Source organism: Theobroma umbraticum, unplaced genomic scaffold, assembly GCF_002168275.2.
Source record: "Theobroma umbraticum cultivar Fairchild unplaced genomic scaffold, ASM216827v3 scaffold_30.0, whole genome shotgun sequence".
NCBI lineage: Eukaryota > Viridiplantae > Streptophyta > Magnoliopsida > Malvales > Malvaceae > Theobroma > Theobroma umbraticum.
In genome coordinates, this window is record NW_018397254.1 from 5,597,668 (window position 1) to 5,619,037 (window position 21,370).

The 21,370-nt window shown below is 37.0% G+C and overlaps 4 protein-coding genes and 2 pseudogenes across 6 annotated transcripts; 4 read left to right on the forward strand and 2 right to left on the reverse strand.

Annotated features, from left to right (window-relative positions):
- Positions 1-2,092: 2,092 nt before the first annotated feature.
- Positions 2,093-4,118, forward strand: LOC110413405 (AAA-ATPase At2g46620 pseudogene; annotated as a pseudogene).
- A 734-nt stretch (positions 4,119-4,852) lies between these two features.
- Positions 4,853-8,551, forward strand: LOC110410280 (vacuolar protein sorting-associated protein 26A). The gene is made up of 11 exons (XM_021419913.1): positions 4,853-5,241; positions 5,353-5,427; positions 5,569-5,643; positions 5,753-5,825; positions 5,976-6,020; positions 6,307-6,418; positions 6,694-6,760; positions 7,149-7,193; positions 7,356-7,411; positions 7,596-7,771; positions 7,997-8,551. The coding sequence occupies exons 1-11, from the start codon at positions 5,239-5,241 to the stop codon at positions 8,170-8,172; spliced, it is 903 nt and encodes a 300-aa protein (XP_021275588.1). The 5' UTR covers positions 4,853-5,238; the 3' UTR covers positions 8,173-8,551.
- A 371-nt stretch (positions 8,552-8,922) lies between these two features.
- LOC110410273 (MYG1 protein C694.04c-like) lies at positions 8,923-11,687 on the forward strand (annotated as a pseudogene). Its single transcript, XR_016350865.1, has 7 exons — positions 8,923-9,285; positions 9,376-9,522; positions 9,659-9,757; positions 9,960-10,151; positions 10,302-10,421; positions 10,640-10,711; positions 10,893-11,687. The product of XR_016350865.1 is annotated as an MYG1 protein C694.04c-like (transcript).
- A 142-nt stretch (positions 11,688-11,829) lies between these two features.
- LOC110410288 (Rhodanese/Cell cycle control phosphatase superfamily protein) lies at positions 11,830-14,120 on the reverse strand. Its single transcript, XM_021419925.2, has 6 exons — positions 13,777-14,120; positions 13,611-13,657; positions 13,089-13,181; positions 12,805-12,943; positions 12,609-12,711; positions 11,830-12,087 (listed from the first exon to the last, which is right to left on the reverse strand). Exons 1-6 carry the CDS (start codon positions 13,994-13,996, stop codon positions 11,973-11,975), a joined length of 717 nt encoding a protein of 238 aa, XP_021275600.1. The 5' UTR covers positions 13,997-14,120; the 3' UTR covers positions 11,830-11,972.
- A 1,038-nt stretch (positions 14,121-15,158) lies between these two features.
- LOC110415516 (Major facilitator superfamily protein) lies at positions 15,159-19,293 on the forward strand. Its single transcript, XM_021427191.2, has 8 exons — positions 15,159-15,793; positions 16,678-16,822; positions 16,919-17,087; positions 17,443-17,713; positions 17,890-18,155; positions 18,236-18,451; positions 18,577-18,679; positions 18,851-19,293. The coding sequence occupies exons 1-8, from the start codon at positions 15,643-15,645 to the stop codon at positions 18,910-18,912; spliced, it is 1,383 nt and encodes a 460-aa protein (XP_021282866.1). The 5' UTR covers positions 15,159-15,642; the 3' UTR covers positions 18,913-19,293.
- Positions 19,294-19,431: 138 nt separating this feature from the next.
- LOC110415524 (uncharacterized) lies at positions 19,432-20,858 on the reverse strand. 2 transcript variants are annotated; one of them, XM_021427202.2, is made up of 3 exons: positions 20,635-20,858; positions 19,953-20,118; positions 19,432-19,834 (listed from the first exon to the last, which is right to left on the reverse strand). In XM_021427202.2, the coding sequence occupies exons 1-3, from the start codon at positions 20,711-20,713 to the stop codon at positions 19,582-19,584; spliced, it is 498 nt and encodes a 165-aa protein (XP_021282877.1). In that variant the 5' UTR covers positions 20,714-20,858; the 3' UTR covers positions 19,432-19,581. The 2 variants fall into 2 exon arrangements, with proteins under 2 accessions (XP_021282877.1, XP_021282886.1); XM_021427211.2 differs by having other exon boundaries at positions 19,953-20,165; positions 20,635-20,772.
- Positions 20,859-21,370: the final 512 nt, after the last annotated feature.

Consider the following 21,370-nt stretch of genomic DNA (forward strand, 5'->3'; position numbering starts at 1 on the left):
CTCGAGAGTTCATTTCGAGCAGGAAAATGTACACATATAAGTAGCGTTTGGTATGAAGAAAGTGAGAGTATATTTTTTGTAATGTGTTTAATTAAATTATATTACAGTGTTTATTTTGTAATATATCATTGTAATGTAAGATTGCAATGCAATTACATTACAGTCAAGAGATGTAATATGATTGTAGTCCAAAACTAATGCAATCATATTACATAGATTGCAATCACATTAGATTGCATTTGTAATGTTTTTAAAAATATTTTTATTTTTTAATTTTATTATTTTATTAATAATATTATAATTAAAATAAAAAATATTAAAATAAAATATATAATATAAAAATTAAAAATTAAAATAAAATAAAATATAAAAAATTAAAATTTATATAATATAGGTAAAATAAATTAAAATAAAATATATAATATAAAACATTATATTAAAAAAATAAAAATAAAAATATAAGATTATAATAATAAATGAAAATAAAATTTATGATATTAAAAATATATTTAAGATATGATATTATATAAAAATTAATAATAAAAAATATAAATATATTAAATTTATATTTTAATAACTATAGGTAATTTTAAAAATTAACATTACATTATCAACAAAGTACTTGTAAATCAAACGTTGTAATATTACTTTTTCTGTATTTTAATCATTATTTTGTTTATATACTAAACACTGTAATGTTATTTTTTCTATAATAACATTGCTTGTAATCACATTACTTGCAATCACGTTACCTATAATTATATTATATTATAAAATACCAAACGTTACCATAATGCATAATTGACTGCTAAAATTATTTCCCAAATCATTAAACATTGATTAAAGGGAGTTTTTGTCAACTGCATTTTTTTGTTCATGGCATAAATGTTCTTTCTTTTCTTTTGCAAAATCTGATATCTAGGGGGCAACTCATGGAGATTTGTGTCAGTGAGTCGAAATTGGTAATGAGGTTTGAGATTTTTTTAAATATTTTACAATTATTTTTCATAATTTTGTTTTACTTTTTGGCATTAAATATAATTATTACTTTTTCCGTTTTCATTTTGTTTGTATTTTTTTCTTTTCAGATTGTCTCAAAATTATATTTTTTTAACATTTATTATTTTTACTTTTTTATATTTTTAAATTATTTTTCATATATATTTTTACTGTTTGGCCTTAAAAATAATGAAGAATCAATTATGTAAAAAAAAGTTTAATATTAAATACATTATAATCAAATTTAAAAAAAAATATGTGAAAAGCAAATAAAAATAATAAATTTAAAACGAAAACAGTAGGTGATTTCAATTGACAATATTTATGTCATAAACAGTGTCAGTCAAGTCCTCGTTAGCATCTGAGTTAAAAGAAAAGGTCCTCTTTCCTGTACTGTACACCTTCGACAAATCTTATTAAGATTTTTTATTATAAAAAATAAATAATTATTATAAAAATGTTAGAACATGTCATTCTATTGGCAACTGGGAATCATTATAGTTTTGTTTGCAATCTGTTCATCTGTTTGTCCTGAATATGAATTTAAAATATAACTTAAACAAACAAGTTCAGAGCTTTTCTTTTAACTGAAAAAGGAAGGAAAAAAGGCTGAGCTTACTCGTTTCGAAGGACTCATAAATGCTGAGAAGACGACAATGCGTTTGTGGGCTGTAAGCTTTGAATATTGCTCTGTTTTACCTGTCGCATTCCCCCTACTTTCCGGTTCCCTTCTCTTTTTTTTTTCCCATGTTTTTTACATTTCTCCAGGCTTTTTATCTCTCTTGCATGATTTGAGCAAAGTCAAAAGTCTTTTTTTGGGTGAGTTGTTCCTATACAATTAGATCGAGACAATTCCTTAATCTTAACCATGATATGTGTTCATCCGCCCAATTTAAAGCAGGTGGAGAAATCCAAAGGAACAAGCAGAAAAATATAGAGAAACTTGGTAGATTGCTGATTCTGTCATTTCTCGAACTTTGTATTCAGTTTTTTATTCAGCCTCTATCCTTTTCTTAGAAGTGGAATAAATCAATTTTATGAAGCATCAACTCTCCAAATAAATATTTCAAAATAATCCGAACCCGATATTCCCTCACCGTAGAGACTATAAACAACATAAAAACACGCTGCAGAATTTAGTATAAAGCAATCATCAATTTTAAAATTGCCACCAAATTCACGGAAAAATCAAAGCTCTTTTGTTCCAGTCAAAACCATTGAAAAAGTTGGCCACAAATGCAGCAGATTATTCAATTATAATTTAAGCCCTAATGCTAATAGTCTTGAGTCACAAGTCCAAAACTCTCTGCTTCTCGTGCCTTTGACCGTGGTGCCCTTGCCGGCTCAAGCCGACTTAATTCCGAGTTGCCCCCATAAATGACGTCCCCATTTCGCCTTTTATAGCCTCTCCATTTTTGGTCTCCTCCCATCGGATCCAACCCCATCTTCACCCCCCCAAGATGGTAAACATGATCCTGATATTGTTTGCGATCCTGGTCTTGTTTTTGATCCTCCGTTTTTTGTCAAAAACATCCCTGTTACACATCCTTCTCAAGCTTTTGCGGTCTTTGGGAGACTGGTTTCATGTGTACCAATCGTACAGAGTCCCAGAGTTTAACGATCTTTTCCAGGACAACGAGCTCTATCACAAGGTTTCTACGTATCTGAACTCTCTCCCTTCCCTGGAAGACTCGGATTTCACCAACCTTTTCACCGGTTCCAAGTCAAATGATATTGTTCTTCACCTTGATACGAACCAGACGATTGGGGATACGTTTCTTGGCGCCAGAGTCACCTGGACCGTCGAGAAATCGGAAAACAATGGAAGTAGAGTGTTCGTGCTGAGGCTCAGAAAGAACGATAAACGTAGAATTCTACGTCCGTATCTCCAACACATACTGTCTGTTGCTGATGATATTGATCAAAGGAAGAAAGAGATCAAGTTGCACATGAATGTTGAGAATTCATCAGGTCAGAATGGACGGTGGAGATCGGTACCGTTCCATCACCCAGCGTCTTTTGATACTCTTGTCATGGACGTTGATCTGAAGAATAGGGTCAAAGCTGATCTTGAAATGTTTCTCAAGTCAAAGCAATATTATCGTAGGTTAGGCCGTGTTTGGAAGCGGAGTTATCTTCTATATGGAGCGTCCGGAACAGGAAAATCCAGCTTTGTCGCTGCTATGGCTAGGTTCCTCTCTTTTGATGTGTATGACGTTGATTTGTCAAAAGTTTCAGACGACTCTGATTTGAAGATGCTCTTGCTGCAAACAACCAGTAGGTCTATGATCGTGGTTGAGGATCTTGACCGTTTCTTGATGGAGAAATCAAGGGATGTGAGCTTATCAGGGATACTGAATTTCATGGATGGAATCGTATCTTGTTGCGGCGAGGAACGCGTGTTGGTATTCACAATGAATAGCAAAGATCAGGTCGACCAAGCGGTTCTGAGGCCGGGGAGGATTGATGTTCACATACAATTTCCACTATGTGATTTCTCTGCCTTCAAGAGTTTGGCTAATAGTTACTTAGGTGTCAAGGAACATAAGCTTTTTCCGCATGTCGAAGAGATTTTCCAGGGAGGGGCTAGTTTAAGTCCGGCTGAGATTGGCGAGATCATGATTTCTAACAGAAGCTCACCAACTCGGGCCCTGAAATCAGTCATCACAGCTTTGCAAACCACGGGCAGTAATGCTAAAAAGGTCAGTAAAAGATTGAATGACAGCGAATCTGTTCGAAATTCAGACGACACGGGTGATCAAGGAAACGTGTTGAGTCGGGATAATTCAGTAAGAGAATTTCGAAAATTATATGGACTTTTAAAGATGGGGAGTAGGAGAAAAGAGGAGCCTTTAGATTTAGGTTCAGTTGACAAAGAAGGTTCAAGACATGAAGCTAAAAGCTTGTAACAAAAAGAATTTTCAATGAATCAAACATTTATTTTTTTTATTAATTCGTGATTCTGCAATTTGGAATATCGCTTTGTAGACACCCCTTTCAGGGAGAATGAGATTTATCAAATTGCGTCTAGTTTTTGATGTACCTTTTGAATATATTAATTTTTTGTTAAAGAATATTATATAAAATACTTAGTTAAGAGTAGTTGGCCTCTGTTTCCAGTCTCTGCCCAAGTGCAAGGAGATAATGTGGATTCTCCCTGCCCCTGTTTTTCCCTATCCTGAATTCAATTTCTAGCCAGAGCTGACCTACTGTCTTCCTTGAATCCAATGATTTGGTATGGCGTTCATTATTGCAGTGCTTGTTTTCGCCAGTCAGCCTTTGCCTTTGGGATAGGGACACGGAATGCAGATTCCTAGTTTAATGACTTGGGCAGGAGTCATAGATTAAAATATATCAACCAGACACAGAGGGAAGTCACGCTGCAGTGTAGCCTTAGTATAGACTCTAAACTCTAAGCCAATCAAGGACAATTAAGAAAGAAAGAAAGATATCCTCGTCTTCTGGCTCCAAGCCAATATTCGAAGACATTAAAATCCTAGTATTAGAATAATCTACCACTGATAAAAATCAACAGTATTATTACATCCAATGTAGTAATAATAAAAATTAGAAACAGATTTCTCTTGAAAATTGCTTGATGAATTCTGTAAGAATACGCGTAAACTGATTTGAATCTTGAGGCACAATATCAAAACAGTAAACATTAAATTCCGACAAAAAAAAAATAAAACGATTGGGCAAAAATTTTATAAATACACATATTTGTAATGTAGAAGTTTTTACCAGTAAAGGCGGTTGGAAGTTTCTATACCAAAAGCCTTATAAAGCCCAGTTCATCACCTTTGAAGATAAAAAGTCTTGAAATCAAGCAGCTTGTGCTTTCCGTGCCCCAAATTGAACGCGGATAATCAAGCCCAACTCTTTTACAGTTAATTTCTTTTTTATTTTTTTATTGAAAAAAGTCGATTAGTACTAGGAGCTGTCTAGTGTCTTGTTTTTGTCGCGACATCGCGTGGAAGGCACGTGACGGCGAGAACGAGCTTGGTACTACTGGACGCCAGTCTTGCTTCCGATTCCTAACTGTCAAAAGTGGTTGGGTAACCCTTCTTCCCCAATCTCGATTCCCGTTGAGGTTTAGGGTGTTTCGCTTCTTGCTGCGGTTTCCGATCCCAATTTATACTTTATGAAATTTTAACTGATACCCAATTTCGACCTGCTCATTTTCACTTGATCTCATCGATTTTCCATAGCGATTAACAAGAATTGAATCGTAACAGCATGGTAAGATCTCACATTCGTTGCAATTTTTTTTTACTTATTTGACGGGATTTCCAATTAGACTGTAAAATGCAGTTTATTGAATGCAATTGAGAACTATTTTCGTTTAATTAGAATTTCCTGATTGGAGCTTTCAAGCCGGCATGTAATATCTCGATTACATTTTCCGATGGAAAAAGTCGCAAGCAGGTATCTCCCTTGACAATCTCAGGTTTAGTTTCGTTTGAAATGATAATTATAAACAGAAATTTTAGTTTTAATTCTTGCGATTGCTTTGTTAAATTTTCCTGAGTCATTGTGCCGGAATCTGGATTATTTTTATGTTATTAGGTTCCATTGAAAAAGGAAAATGGCCAAACGGTTATGGTACCTCTTTTCCAAAGTCAAGAAAATATTGCTGGAAAGGTATTTATCTATTTATCTACTGTTTAACAGATGGAGGATCATATCATTGGAGTCTTGTATATATAGCTTTGAATGTTCCTTTATCAATTTTTAAATCTTCCGTCTTCAGATTTCCATAGAACCACTTCAAGGGAAGAAAATTGAACATAATGGTGTGAAAGTCGAGCTCCTTGGTCAAATAGGTTTGTCAATGCTCCTGCTTTCAATCGTTCACTGAGTTAATCCAAGTTTTAAATATCATTCTGATCTGGTGGCTGAATAAGGTTTAAGAGTTTTGTCATTTCTTTTTTGTTCAAATGAAGCTAACACTTGATTTTGATTTTGTTTCCCAGAGATGTATTTTGACAAAGGCAATTTTTATGACTTTACCTCTCTCGGTGAGTATAGTCTGGCTCTACTTTTGGTTGCTTTGCCTGGCAATTGTTTAGATTGTTCTTTATGTAATTTTGGGAATTAATGTTCATTATTCCATGTGAGGTGGGTGGGGGTAAAGATAAGAACTTAATAGTTCAATTTGTGCTTTGCAGTTTATGATTATTCACATCCTTCTTTCACTCTTATGGAGGCTCAAACTGTGCATGAAAATATTTGTTTATCCTAAGTTCTTATAGATAGTTGATTGGTTTATATTGTTTACCATTTTTATATTCCTAATATTTGCAGTACGTGAACTGGATATTCCTGGGGAGATATTTGAAAGAAAAACATATCCGTTTGAATTTTCTACGGTGGAAATGCCATATGAAACTTATAATGGTGTGAATGTGCGGCTCAGGTATGCTACCTAGTAAGCTGAACATCTTTGAAGCTAAACTTTTGTTCATATTTCTTCTGGTCAATTGGAATGAAGTGTTTCCTTGATCACAAGAAGTTTGTTATTATAGTTTTGGGTACTTAATAAAGTTTACAAATTGTTCTGATATGTATAATATGCTAAGTGTTGAGTTCTAGAAAGCTCTTTACTTTTGTTGGTTCGCAGATGATGTTGGTGATGTGATGCTATAATCTGACAACTCATGTTACAATAATTTGATTATTTGCTCTTCACAGGTATGTCCTGAAAGTGACAGTTAGTCGTAATTATGGTGGAAGCATAGTGGAATACCAGGACTTTATGGTAAGCATTTCTATCTGCTGCCACTTCCTTTCATTGTTGTCTTTTTAATTTTGGTTTTCTCTCTATCTCCTTTCTCTTTCTCTTTTGCTAGCACACTATGGTACCCAACTCTCAGACACACTAACAGCATTACGCAAATAAGCACATAGTTGACTTAATTTGTGCTACAAATGTCAGAACCTGAAGCTCTGCCTTACTGTGAAGAGTGCTTTTTAGCCCCTTTTACCTGAAATAATACTCATTTACAGGAAAGCCAGCATCAATATACATGGCCTTTCATTATGGTTTCAGGACATTTACTGTATAGATAATTTTATATGGTACACTATTGAGTGCCATTTACAATTGTCAGTGATGTACTTACTTTTGCTTCTTTTATACATATCAGGTTCGTAATTATTCTCCAGCTCCATCAATCAACAATAGCATCAAGGTGAGTGCCATTGTTTTAATACTAGTATGGTGATTGCACTGTGGTTTGCGTTGGTTCCTCAACTGATTTTTATGAATATTACTTGTTCTTTTTGCCATGAGCTGCCCACCGCTTAATTCTTTGAAAACATTTAATATTAACAAATATCAATCCCTTCTGCAGATGGAAGTTGGAATTGAAGATTGCCTACACATTGAGTTTGAGTACAATAAAAGCAAGTAAGTTGAACATCAACAGTTCTTACTTAAACTTGCATCATAGGTTGGCTTAGGTCAGTTCAGGTTTAGGATTTAAACTCTTCAGCTTGAACCATTGGAGGAAGCAATTTTTCTAGCCACTTTCTATCATGTAGGTTTCAAGTAGACCTTGAATTTCTTGCTTGTTGGAATCCAAATTGCACAGGTATCATCTGAAAGATGTTATTATTGGCAAGATATATTTTCTTCTTGTGAGGATCAAGATTAAAAATATGGATCTTGAGATCAGGCGTCGAGAGTCAACAGGATCAGGAGCAAATACCCATGTTGAGACAGAGACGCTAGCCAAATTTGAGTTGATGGATGGTGCCCCAGTTAGAGGTATGTTTGTAACTAAAGATTTCTTGCATATTCTAATAAGACATGCTGATGTGGCAGATACTTGATACAACTAGCTTATATATAATTGAGTGAACTCATTTTTTTTCCCTGAAGGACATTGATTAGGGCAGAATTTTAGTTTTGATATATCAGATATTTCCAATTGCAACTGATATATAACTTTTCTAAAGCATAGTGCTCACTGTCATGTTCTTCGTATTGAAGGTGAATCTATTCCAATCAGGCTGTTTCTTAGTCCATATGAACTGACGCCAACTCATCGCAACATTAACAACAAATTCAGTGTGAAGTATTACTTGAATCTTGTTCTGGTTGATGAAGAGGATCGCCGGTATTTCAAACAGCAGGAAATTACAATATACAGGCTGCAAGACTCCTGATTAAACATCGCATGTAACTTGACATTCCATCCAGTAAAGAAGAACAAATGATTAAATGCCTTAGGGCACCTTTGTAAAGGTTCAGCCTTACGGCACCCTTGTAAAGCCTTGAAGCTTAGGATTTTAACTACCAGAATACAGGGTTCTGTTTCTTTGGAAGGGCTATAATGGCTTTGTATACTTTGTTTGATTGCAGTTTTGGCTATGAATTGTTGCAATTATGTACATGAGTCGTGTGTGGTTGAGGGGAGTCGGTAGTTACTTTTTCAGACGGTCACTTGGCTGCCATTTGCTGTTGGAAATCATAGTTCACAAATTGCCAGTCCCTGTTCTATACGGGATTACATGGCATGATCAATTTTTATTTCTTATTGGTTTCTTTGTGATTTGGGAATGCCGATGGAATTTTGTTATCTGCGATTCAATAATTTTATTATGGGTTATGAAGTTATAACCCAGCACTGGAGCAGGCAATACCATGGTTGGTGTTTGTTCCTCTGCTATTGCTATACTGCTGTTCTAATGATAATGTTGCTTGATTGCTTTTCTTCTTGAAGCCGGCCAAGCCGTTGATCCGTTGCCTTGAGTTTTCAATCCAAAGTTCCTAACCAATGGACAAGCGAACTCGTCAAACCCACGCCGATAACCCCAGTTGAACGGTAACTTTTACCTGAGAAATCGGGCCTATTGTCATCTTGCAAACCCAATCCAGAGGTATGATTTGGGCCCAATCAACAAAAGCAAAATTTTGTTTGCTCAAGGGAAAACAGAATTAGCAGGGGTTAGGCAACTTTTGCAGGTGAGGCAGAGGCTAGGAGCGAGAGCGGAAACATGTACGCAGTGCGAGGGATGAGGCATAAGCTGTTGATTTTCCAGAGTCAATGTAGCAGACAAGCTCTATCCACAAGAAATAACGGTATTCTTTGGAAAGCTACGGCAAAGTCTCATAGCTATATATATGGGGCATGTGGGTTCTCAACGACAACGGCAAGGCCGAAGCGGGTGGGCACTCATAACGGCAGCTTTCACTGCGACGAGGCTCTCGCCTGTTTTATGATTCGTCTTACCAATAAATTCTCTAATGCCCAAATAGTTCGTACCAGAGATTCTCAGGTGTCTTTTTTTTTTTTTAAAATTTCTATTGTTTCTTTAATTCTCATTTTCTTATCACTAATGTAGTAAGGTTCGAGAATGCTTTTAAAGGTGTTGGAGAATCTCGATGCTGTGGTTGATGTTGGGGGAGTTTATGATCCTACACGAGATCGTTACGATCATCATCAGCGCGGATTTGAGCAAGTATTTGGCTAGGGATTTAGCACTAAACTTAGTAGTGCAGGCCTTGTATATAAGGTACCCTTCCCACTACCCTTGCATATGTAATTTATTTCGCCTTCTCTTTAACTATTATGCTTCTGGAGTTTCTAAAATGATAAACGACGAGAATCATGTGTTATTTGCAATCTGATCGACAATTTTTATCATTTAGCATTACGGTGCAGAGATAATTGCAAAGGTGCTTCAGCTTGATGTACAGCACCCAAATGTGTCTCGGTTGTTTCTAGCAGTATATAAGAATTTTGTGGAGGTAAGATAAAACATATTCTAAGTTAGTGATTTCACAATATTCCTTGGCCCATTACTTTACATAACAAAGAGAGTTGAATGGTTCAAATGCCCAATATTGTCAATGTTTTATACCTTCCTTTTGTAGTGTAGTATGATCATGTTCCATATCTCTTTCGCAATGTTATGAACAACTCATGCTAAGATATGGCTCACTTTAACAGGCAGTTGATGCTATTGACAATGGAATTAATCAATATGACATGGACCAGCAGCCAAGATATGTGAATTCTACAGGCTTATCATTTAGAGTTGGAAGATTAAATTTGGACTGGGTAGATCGTGATCAATCATCTGAGAAAGAGAATGAAGCCTTTCAACATGCAATGACGCTCACTGGCAGTGAATTCTTGGAGGTGTAGTTTGCAACATCATGTTGATATTCTTATGTGAAGCATTCTCTAATTGAATAGGGAGTTATTTCCATACTTGTAGGATTCAAAAAATTGAATAGGAAGTGTTGAAGCATGTTTATGCTTATGGAAATATTGTTGTTTCCTAAACAGAATATTCATTTTCTTGCAAAATCTTGGCTACCAGCTCGATCTATTGTAATGGAGTGTCTTTTAGCAAGAAATGATATTGACTCCTGCGGAGAAATCATGGTGTTGACAAGACCTTGCCCTGTGAGTAAACAGTGGATGTGTTGTTTGGTATTTGTCATTTATATCTCTGGACAGATGAATTAATTTTGAAAATTATATTACATGTGTTTGAAACAACTGATTTTTATCTATGGAATGGGGAAGATTTTCTATTTCTATTTAAAATCTAAGTGTTTCGATAAAGTACTTAATGCTTGGATGTATAATTGCATTTGGTTGTATTGATCATTTTTTTTCAGTGGAAACTCCATATATTTGAGCTTGAGGAAGAACTGAAGATTGATACCAGCATCAAATATGCCATTTACCAAGTAACCTTTTGTTGTCTCTGCCCCTCTTATTCCCTTCTATGTTGGTTAAGATTCTAAGTAAACCAAGTATTAAAACTCCATGTGCTCAAAACCACTAACCTCATGACACTTTAATCCAAATTTACCATAAACTTACTTTATACTAATTTTCTCAGAGTTATATTCTGTGTCATATTTGCAGGATGATAGAAGTGAAAATTGGTGACTGCAGGCCATAGCAGTTTCACCTGACAAGTTTGAGAGTAGGAAACCTCTACCACTTCCTTGGAGGGGTTTGGAAGGTAACAAACTCTCTGAGGTGGCAGGGATCCCTGGTTGTGTTTTTGTCCACATGAGTGGATTCATTGGTGCAAATCAAAGTTTTGGAGGTGCCCTAGCTGTGGCTAGAGCTTCTTTGAAGGCGTAAAGAATTTACTGAGTAAACACTGAAATGTGTAATGTCCCCTGGGCCCTCCAAGGGTGCCACACTTTTGTATATGTGCTTTGAAGTGGGATGCGGAAGGCAGTAGCTTCAGTTGTGTGTTCTCTTCAGCTGAGCATATTTGTTTTTGAGTTTCTTGATCGTGGATATTTTGTCCTCAAGAGTCATGGATAAAGTTGACTACCCTGGCTTTGGAATGAGTTGATCAGGAGTGTTGCATGATCCGCTGTTTCTAATAGGTAATATTAAACTATCAAATTGTCTATTTCTGTGTGGGCATTTGACATTGTATACCTTGTAAATTAAATGATTTAATCACCTCATTTTCTTTTCTAGAGCATTTGAAAAGAAAAAGTTAATTAATGGACTTAGAAAGCTTACTAGAAAATTGTCTGCACAGATTGGAAGAAAAATGCTTGAATCATAGATGCCCTAAATTCATCTAATTATTTGATTATGGGTACTTTTGGTGTTATGAAATTCTTGGCAGTTGTTTTCTGATATGGACATTTCAGGCGTGCTTGTATAAGTGTCTGAAACATGAAGTGGTTTAAACTAGTAGTCTATCGTTATTGCTTAGATCCTAGTGGATCAGTGTCAGGTTTGATGATGTAGTTCATATTGGATACCAAACCCTTAGTATTATTACATATACATTTTTCACATTGAAAAATTATTAGAAATAAAGTTTCACATAGAACTTAAAGTGATTTAAGATTAATATGATTAAAATGTCTAAAAGAAATCACATTCAAAATCTATTGGAAAAGGGTAGAATCAGTTTGATTAATGGGGACAAAACTTGAGTTTTTGTGGAAGCACCATGTGATCATTGATGCATCAATCTTCAGATTCTGATGGCAGTCCTTCTTTGAACCATGTGTAAAGGCCCCCTTCTAAGTAGAAAACGTTTTTATAACCATTGAGAACAAGCAAGTAGGCTGCTATGAGTGATCTGCAAGAATTATGAAATGCAAGTGTTGGTATCTTCTAGTTAGGCAATTACAGATTCAATAACAAAAGTTCTGCGAACAAATACCTTTATTTGCTTAGATTGATTGAATGAGAAAAAGTGTCACCAAGAACTTATTAGGCTTTTTGAGCTTAACTTGTGGTCCTTGTGGATGATTTATTAGTTACCAGTTTTAACCTCTCTATGTGTCTCATCTAAACAAAGCACCTAGCTGTCAGCTTTGAAATACATTAACAAGAACGAATATTCATGGGTTTACTCTGAATGGAATTGTGTATTTGCTTTCTAGTAAAGTGAATGTGGTGACCATTATCTGAAACTAGAACCAATAAAAGTGATCACTTTTGTTTGCATTGGCACTCTGAGCCTGAACTACACATTTTATTTGGCAGTTTAGACCCTTGGGAATTTTAAAGATGGAATATAGCTTGTTTACTTTCTATGATGCATCCTATAGCTCTATAATTAATGTCTTTTCACTGTATAAAGTCAGACGTAAATACCTTGACTGTTGACCTTCCGGGAGATTTTGGGTTGGCTTCACTGTACCGCCAGATGTGCAGGCCACTATTATCTTTGCGTCCTTGTCAAATTTTGATTCTACACCTGCTCAAATACCAAATACTCAGTTCCTTCACTATCTGCTAAGTAGGAAATGGTGGTGGAAAATAGAAGAAATATGGGGTAACATAATTCTACTTTGCATAAACTCAGGGTTCTCTTCTGTGCCAGAAAAGATGCCAAACAATGCAAATGCAGCGCGCCTAGCAATATCCCACGCTGTCCACTCCTTTATAAGTCTATATATCTGAACGTTAATAGCACCTGGCGGATGAGCCTGCATCAAAAAGCATCAAACTTAGCAGCACTTTACTGGCCTGTTCTTACCATCATAGAAGTTAGAAATTCTGTAGTGAAATCCCTTTCGTGAATGATTATCTGTAGTTCTGGTTGCTTATCAAAGTTTTTTTGAGTTGGCTAACCTCTTTAAATTCCGCTTCAGGTCGTACATCAAGAATCACGAAGTTATTCTCTTTTTGAAGGCGAAAAGCTTCCTTTGCATCCACACCTCTTACCTGCAACGAAGAAATGTTTCTGTTGTTAGTATCTAATGGAACAAACTAGGAATTGGATATCTTCTCATGCTTGCGTTGTTATCCTGCCAGTTCACCTGTTACACTGTTGACATTCTCATTCTGTTATTCATCTTCTTCTCCTTTCATGATCATGGATGGGCTTTACTACTTGCCCACTTTACACTTCCGTCTTCTTTCTAAGCAAGCAGAATATACATATTTTTCTTAAACGTTGGGGAGCTACTTTTAAGAGTAACGGGTTGTTCATATGCATGTCAATAGACATCTGCTGTTTAAACATCAATTTGTTTTTGCTTTCAGTCCTAAAACAACAGGTAACGATTTAAGTTTTTCAATAATTTCAAGTTTGTGTATGTGAGCACACGTCAAAACGTGTGTGCGTAGAAAGAGTGGGGGAGGGATCAGTACCTTGTTCTCCAAGAGAACTTCTCTCTTAATCTTCCAATCTTCTTCAGCTAATCCCTCCAAAAGAAGATAAAGGAAATTTAAGTCAGGGTAGTTAAATTGTTGAGTATCAATCCTTGAGGGTCTATATATTGATCTTATCATAAAGGTTCTGTCAGAACACTAGTACCTGGTGATTTTGCAGGCTTTGTTGCTGCACTTCGGATAATCAGGCCCCGGCGATTTTGGTAAGTCAATCTTTGCCTTAATGCTTTACCTGATGTTGCTGTCAGAAAGCAGGAACAGCCCGGAGCAATAATCGAAGAGGTAGTCAATTGGGGCCTCCGGAAATTAGAATATAATGAAGACGATGAAGTTGAGTGCGGAGTGACTGAAGTAAGTGCTGCCATTTTCCTGAATCCTACAAACTGAAACAAATCAGTTGTAGAACTTCAAAGCATTTAGGTTTGCTGGAAGAGTTAGGCGATTGATAAGTGCTGCTTGAACTGCATTTATTTTTTTGTCATTTTTATGTTATGTCAAGAGATGTTTGGATGCTTCTCTTAGAAGTGGGCCATTATATCTCTTGAAAAAATCTAGCTTTGTGGTTCATGTTTTAAGGGGTTTGCCCCACTTGGATTTCTCTCATCCACATTCCAAGCTGGCTTGGGATTAATCCCGTTTACTACCCTGTTACATTTCGTTAATCACCCAAAACCTCACCATTCCTAGAGCCTCCCAATCAATGGTTGTGTTTTGGAGGCTACTCTTGCCCATGGAGAAATGGTTGGCAGCAACTCCCACTGGCCTTTGCTTTCCCCTTTGGGTTTTCAAGTCAAGTTAGATGGGACCTTTGTAAATCATGAGTCCTCCATTTCATCTTGATTTGCATGTAAATTAGAATAACCGAAGCCCTTGGACTGCGACCAAGGCTATGGGTTAGAAAAATGAGTGCCTCCCCTCCCCAATTCCGAGCCTAGTTTAGGTCGAGAACTTGTATCCTATCTTGGATTTGAACGTCACATGCCTCATAATTATAAAAATCCTGACCATTGCCACTTTTAGTACTTAGTAGGTGTCTACCCTTTTACTAAATCTCAATTGTCGTACGTGATGGTTTATGGATGGCAATTAATAGAGTGGTTTTTCACCCGAAAAGCACAACCCGTCCACACAGGCGATCTCAATTTCCTTCTTTCTTCAATCCATTGATTGCAAAAGAACAGCACACGCCTAACTTTCCATCAAGGAAGTACACAGGAAAAAGAAAACATTTGAAACTGGCAAATCAATAGGAGTATTACCTCAGGCCATAGCGGAACCTAGAAATTCTTTGATTTCAATCTTGATAATTTTCCAAAACCAACTCCCACTATAAGATCAGGTGGCAGCACCAACCATGCCATCATCATTATGAAATTAAATTCTTCGGCAGTGAAGCCCCACAAGGTGATCCAACGGCGCACACGCGTTTTGATAAGAAAAAGGGCCCTACCCCACTTCCCTTGATCCAGTTTACAGTCTGCAAGGCGTGGGCCAGTCATTTGGGGGAAGAGGGCTAATGAGCAAGGGAAAAAAATGCCTCGCCATCTGAACCACCGACACCTCCGCCTTATACTGCTTATACGGACAACCCAGATCCCGCCACGTTTCGAGTCTACACAAAAAGGCCACTCAAATGACCCATTGTAAAGCCGCGTACCTCTTGGTTTTCATCCTCTGTTCCTCGTCCCCACCATTGCTCCCACACCCTCCACGCTTCATCCATTGTACCTCTTGCAATCCAACCCATATTTTCTTTTAATTAAATCAAATGTACAACTATTAAAATCACGCGTCCAAAATTGCACTGAAACAGAGGTTTTTCCAGGGAATAAAAACCCAATCTCCATGTCTATATCTATCTCTCTTTTCTGCTAGATTTAACTAAAGCACTATAAAAGAATCCCACCGTGCAGGGTACACATTGGCTTTGCTTCACAGTTTTATCATATCAATCTCCGTCCATCCCAGAAATAGGAGGAGAATATTTGTGGGTGAGTAGTAGGCAGCAGCAATGGAGCTGTTCTACTTCCTGGTGTTTGGGGCATTGGGAGCGGTGGTGGCAGCATTAGAGCTGAGCAAGACAAGCAAGGATCGAATCAACACATCCCCTGCTTTCAATTCCTTCAAGAACAATTACCTTGTTGTTTACTCTCTCATGATGGGTAATTAACGTCCTTATTTTAATTTTACCCAGATCTGATTTCCATTTCTATCCTCAAGATCTCACTTTTATTTACATAAACATGGATCTGATCTAATGGTGTTGATTTTATTTGTGAATCCAGATGCCCATTTTCTAGATTTGCATTTTTAAAGTGTGGGTGCGGTGTTGTTGTGATTTTTTTTATGTTTTGGATAATGTTTTTGTTGTTAATGGTTTCTTTGAAAAGTACTGTTTTCTTTGCTATGAAAATGGAAAACGGGCTCATCTAAAAAAAAAATGGAAAGCCGGAAACATGCATTTGTTTTAGCTTGTAAAAGAAAAGGAAGAGTATAAGAAAATGACTTTCAAGAAGTGATATATGGATTTTTGGTCCTTTTCTGTTTTGTGGTTGAGACATTGGATCTGAGGTTTGAGTGGGTTGGAGATACTTGATTTTATGATCCTATCTGGTTGATGATGGTTTGGATAAGGAAAAAACTTAAAACTTTGAGAATCAAGCTGTCCACTGTTCGTGGAGCCTAGAGTAGAAGGCCTAACTCTTGCTGAATTTAGTACGTCTGCTTGGCCACCTCGGTTAAGATGTTTCTTCTTAGTTAGTAAAACAAGCTGAAAGCAAAACAAGGTTGCATTAACTTATTGAAATGCGTGATTTTATTCAAATGCTACATAAACATATTGCTACTTATGGTTGGAGATCCTTTTTTTCTTAAACAAACAAAAAACCCTATTTAGTTACCTTCTGAATCTAACTAGTTTTGGAGGTATGATCTTATCTGTGGATAATCTGTTCTGGTAATTGTGAAAGATAACCTTCTTATGTTGTGGTTATTGCCCATATTTCTAGTTTGCTGTTTTGATAAATGGTTGTTTATGTGGCAATAGCTGGAGACTGGCTGCAGGGTCCATATGTTTACTATCTTTACAGTACATATGGCTTTGGAAAAGGGGACATTGGACAGCTTTTTATTGCTGGTTTTGGATCCTCTATGTTGTTTGGGACGATTGTCGGTTCACTAGCTGACAAACAGTAAGTTTTTACTTTGGCTTCTGTTGTGATCTTTTCATACTTTATGGATGAAATATCTTGTTTTAATACAAATATACCTTCATGTGTTTACTTCAGGGGCCGCAGGAGGGCATGTGTTACTTACTGCATCACTTACATGCTTAGCTGCATCACCAAGCATTCTCCTCAATACAAAGTTTTGATGATAGGCCGTGTTTTGGGGGGTATCGCCACCTCTCTTCTGTTTTCAGCATTTGAGTCATGGCTTGTTGCTGAACATAATAAGGTGAGGCATTGCTTCCATGCCCTTTGCTCTTATTTTTAGTATTCTAGATGTTGTATGTTGCTCCCTGTTAGGGTGTTTCACACCCTGCCCTACTTGGGAAAAAATAAAAATGTTAAAGTATTTAGTTTACACTATCATGTTGCACATGATGCTTCGGAATATGCTAGCTTTGTTTACTTAATTTTCCATTATTGTTTTCAAAAGGTGTTAAAGCATGAATCATCTGGTTCTGCTTAGCCTCATTCTTCTGTAAGCTTTGTCTGCCGCAACCATGAGACTATCAGTAACTGATGTGATATCTTCTATGAATTTGATCTTGTTTTGACGCGTCTGTTTCTGCTTCTATTCTTTGCAGAGGGGCTTCGAGCAACAATGGTTGTCACTAACATTTTCAAAGGCAATATTTCTTGGCAATGGTCTTGTTGCCATTCTGTCTGGGTTGTTTGGGAACCTACTTGTTGATTCATTGTCCCTTGGACCTGTGGCTCCTTTTGATGCTGCTGCATGCTTTCTTGCTATTGGGATGGCTATCATATTAGCATCGTGGACTGAAAATTTTGGAGACACCTCAGAAAGCAAGGACCTTCTTACCCAGTTCAGGGGTGCTGCTGTAGCAATAGCTTCTGGTAAAGTTCATATTTTACCTTAAACTCAATGCATTAATCAGGTCACGTGTTGCTGGCTGAGCATTGTCTCTTGACACCTTGTTACTTGTTTGTTAGTCATCCTCCATCAATGCATTGATTCTTTCCTTAGTTGTCATTTTATTCCCCTCCTTGTTCTAATCTTCTGTGCAATTCAGATGAAAAAATTGCTTTGCTCGGTGCCATCCAGTCTCTGTTTGAAGGTTCAATGTACACCTTTGTGTTTCTTTGGACTCCTGCTTTGAGCCCCAATGATGAGGAGATTCCTCATGGCTTTATTTTTGCCACATTCATGTTGTCTTCAATGTTGGGAAGCTCCCTTGCATCTCGATTGATGGCCCGCTCATCACCTAGGGTAGAAAGCTACATGCAGATTGTTTTTGTGATTTCCTCTGCCTCTCTCCTGCTTCCTATTATAACCAATGTATGTTCCAACATCTCTCTATCTCTCTCTTTCTCTGGATTATTCTGTAAGTGATTCCTAACTGGATAAATTTGCAACAGTTCTTGGTAGCTCCTTCCAAAGTGAAGGGCCGAAGCATCTCATTTTCAGGTTGTATCCAGCTTCTTGGCTTCTGTACCTTTGAGGCTTGTGTAGGGATATTCTGGCCATCCATTATGAAAATGAGATCTCAGTACATCCCAGAGGAGGCTAGGAGCACCATTATGAACTTCTTCCGCATTCCTCTTAATATCTTTGTCTGCATCGTGCTGTACAATGTATGTTATAGGCTTTGCTATAATAGTTTCATTTGATTATGCCATAGACAAGTACATAAAATGCTGGCTGATTCTTTAGGCTTTAACTATGTTACTTACTTGCTGTATCGGTTTTGCCTCTGAAGGTTGATGCGTTTCCCATCACTGTTATGTTTGGTATGTGCTCAATTTTCCTCTTCGTGGCATCTATCTTACAAAGACGGCTGATGGCAATTTCAGACAAGCCAAGTATGTATAACATTATATTTCCGATTTTGCTCTTTCAGTCAACATTAGCCACAATCGTCCACAGCCTAGTTTATAAATTTTTTACAGCCCGCATTGAACCCAAACGTTTTTTATTTTCCTGGCGTTCTCTATGCATATCAGGTTCTGAACTTTTTGTTGTTTTTCGTCCAGAGGTGGAAAATTGGACGGCAATGAAGGAAAGGGACCCTGAAGCGGAGCCACTAAATGATTGAGTGTGTTGGGCTTTACAGGCCACCAAGGATTCTTACCTGGTTGATAACAACAACGTAATTCATTCCTTATACTGTTCCAGTTCCTACTCGATGGATGGTTGTATTTTGATTTTATAGTAGAGGTTACAGTGTATAAGAAAATAGTGGTCTGCCCATTAAAAAATGGAAAAAGATGTGGGTTATGGGTCACTTGAGTTTTCATGATTGTTTTGGGCTGTCAGAAGATCAGCAAGGTAGTTAATGCTTTTGCCTGCTAAAGTAGGAAAGCAAATATCCATCTTCGTAACTCTGATATCATTCTTTTCTAAACTGCTCTATCATTTGTATTACATTTCCTCTAATGTTTCTGGTTTAGTGAAATTGCACCAACTTCTTGCCTGAGCATCATATCGTATGGGATCTGTCACCCAGTTTTTGTTACTTGGATGGTTGATCAAAATGAAATGAATGATGTTAAGAGCAACAATTTGATTGTCATATTGACTGAAATAAGTATCTGCTCGATAAAAGAAACAAGAATGATGAAACAAGAGACGCTTCCATTACAATAGCTATACATGCAATAACATTATCCAATAATTGTTATTTGTAATGCTACATGTATATACAAAAAACAAAAAAATTGAAACTTGAAGTTCAAACTATTTGCCTTCGACGCCTTGAAGATGGTCACAGCAGCAACCTTCCACGTTTGGCATCTGCAGAAGCTGCTTCCAAGTCCCCTAGGAAAAACAGGATTTTGTCAAGAATCCCTCGACTGGGTTCCTCCACCTTCATAGCGTCTTCCACCCCCAACTCTGTTGTTGAACTCGAAGGACTATCTTTCACCCCTCTCCTTTTTCTCCTTGAACCCAAGTACCGTTGGATTTCACCTTGATGTACAAGAAAGTAGTCACCACCTTCTCTGATTATCTTCAGCCCTCTACAAACATATAGATACAACACATTTCTCAGATTATCACGCCATGTTTGGGGCAACCATCATTGCAAAAATATTACAAAAAAAAGAATCATATTGTTGATTAAAGCTTATAACTTACATCCCAACTCGATCACATCGGTCTTGTGTCTCGTACACATCTTTCCATGATCTTGCATCTATAGGATTAGGGGCATAGAACGCAGCTTGATCAATTCCCCATCTCTGTCTGAATAGCTTAGACCACAGCATGTTGTGTGAGGCCAAGACCTTCCACTTCCTGCAAACTTTTTCATACCAAATTGCAACGTTCATTGGCATGCCTTCCTAGCTTCTTTCTTGTACATATTATTCATAGTTGAATTTTCAGTATGCGGATGCATTAAGCAGCGAGTTTATAATATATCTTGTCTAAATTGCCGAAGAAAGACAATAAATTCAATATGGATTTAACAACAATAAACCAGAAATCGTGCCAGTTGATCCAGAATTCAGGAAATAAATGGAAAGAACGGTAGAATTCAAGTTTTCCATAGATATAATACCTTTAGAAATGAAATTGAGAATTAGAAGAAGAAAGAAAATCAATAACTGAAGCCATCAAAGCGATAATTCCCACAATGACTGATGAAACAAGAAGACTGAAACACTATACAACAAATAAGAATAAAAGGGGTACAATTCAACACAAATTCAAGAAAGCAAGCAAAGATCTCATCTACAATTCGACCATTCAAGATAAATACATCAAATATGGTAGCAATCCGACCCAAAAAAGAGAATAAATTTTCGGTGTTGCTAACCTTGTTGAGCAGTTGCAAGATTCTGATGATCCAAGAAACAGAAAATCTTGAGACAGATGTCACCAGGCAATCTCTCCATTTTTCTCTTTCGTCGTAAAAGGTTTCTCGAACTCTAATTCTGAAGCATCCAAAGCAAAGACAGCAATACTCTGTGTAGGGACAAGGGAGAAAGCCGGAAACGCAACCTTTTTTATGTGGCAACCGCTCCTGTTGCCTCTGCTTTTATGGCTGAAAATCAAGTTCGGTGAAACACCTCGGAACCATCTCAACTCTCTCGACTGATAAAGTTAATGATACTCGCTGGAGGCGACATGCCACTTTGGAGGATTCAGAACACGTGCTCCCTAAGATGGCGAGTATGATATGTCCGCACGCTGAGGGAATATTAAAATGTTTTGACTTTGACAAACTGCAGTTCGAACTAGCCCAGAGTTAATGTTTTACCGCGAAAATTGAAACCAATTTTCTCGAGAAAAAATTTTGCCAACTCGGTTCCGTCGGTGAAAAATTGTCCTTTTTCATGGGTGTCAAACATGTCATCATCCACGCCAGCCAAAAATTTGGCCTCTCTTACTTTGAGATTGAGTAGAGTTTTTACTTATGACTTTCCGACTCCCATCGTGGTTACAGCCATGTGCAAGTTACGTAAGTCCAGATGGACCAGATCTGTCGTCTAACTGATCACCCAAAACACGAAAGAAATAATTAACTGAAAGAGTTTTCTTTCAGATCTGAA

Excerpts from the sequence above, each read along its gene's own strand:
- LOC110415524 (XM_021427202.2), bottom strand. The coding sequence starts at position 20,713 with ATGGAGAGATTGCCTGGTGACATCTGTCTCAAGATTTTCTGTTTCTTG. Across the intron at positions 20,119-20,634 it reads TCTTGCAACTGCTCAACAAG|TTTGCAGGAAGTGGAAGGTC; the intron begins GTTAGCAACACC and ends GGTATGAAAAAG. Across the intron at positions 19,835-19,952 it reads CGATGTGATCGAGTTGGGAT|AGGGCTGAAGATAATCAGAG; the intron begins GTAAGTTATAAG and ends ATATGTTTGTAG.
- LOC110415516 (XM_021427191.2), top strand. The coding sequence starts at position 15,643 with ATGGAGCTGTTCTACTTCCTGGTGTTTGGGGCATTGGGAGCGGTGGTG. Across the intron at positions 15,794-16,677 it reads TGTTTACTCTCTCATGATGG|CTGGAGACTGGCTGCAGGGT; the intron begins GTAATTAACGTC and ends ATGTGGCAATAG. Across the intron at positions 17,088-17,442 it reads TTGTTGCTGAACATAATAAG|AGGGGCTTCGAGCAACAATG; the intron begins GTGAGGCATTGC and ends TATTCTTTGCAG.
- LOC110410288 (XM_021419925.2), bottom strand. The coding sequence starts at position 13,996 with ATGGCAGCACTTACTTCAGTCACTCCGCACTCAACTTCATCGTCTTCA. Across the intron at positions 12,944-13,088 it reads CTGAAGCGGAATTTAAAGAG|GCTCATCCGCCAGGTGCTAT; the intron begins GTTAGCCAACTC and ends TTTTTGATGCAG. Across the intron at positions 12,088-12,608 it reads CCGGAAGGTCAACAGTCAAG|ATCACTCATAGCAGCCTACT; the intron begins GTATTTACGTCT and ends TAATTCTTGCAG.
- LOC110410280 (XM_021419913.1), top strand. Across the intron at positions 6,021-6,306 it reads TTATGACTTTACCTCTCTCG|TACGTGAACTGGATATTCCT; the intron begins GTGAGTATAGTC and ends TAATATTTGCAG. Across the intron at positions 7,412-7,595 it reads TTTGAGTACAATAAAAGCAA|GTATCATCTGAAAGATGTTA; the intron begins GTAAGTTGAACA and ends CAAATTGCACAG.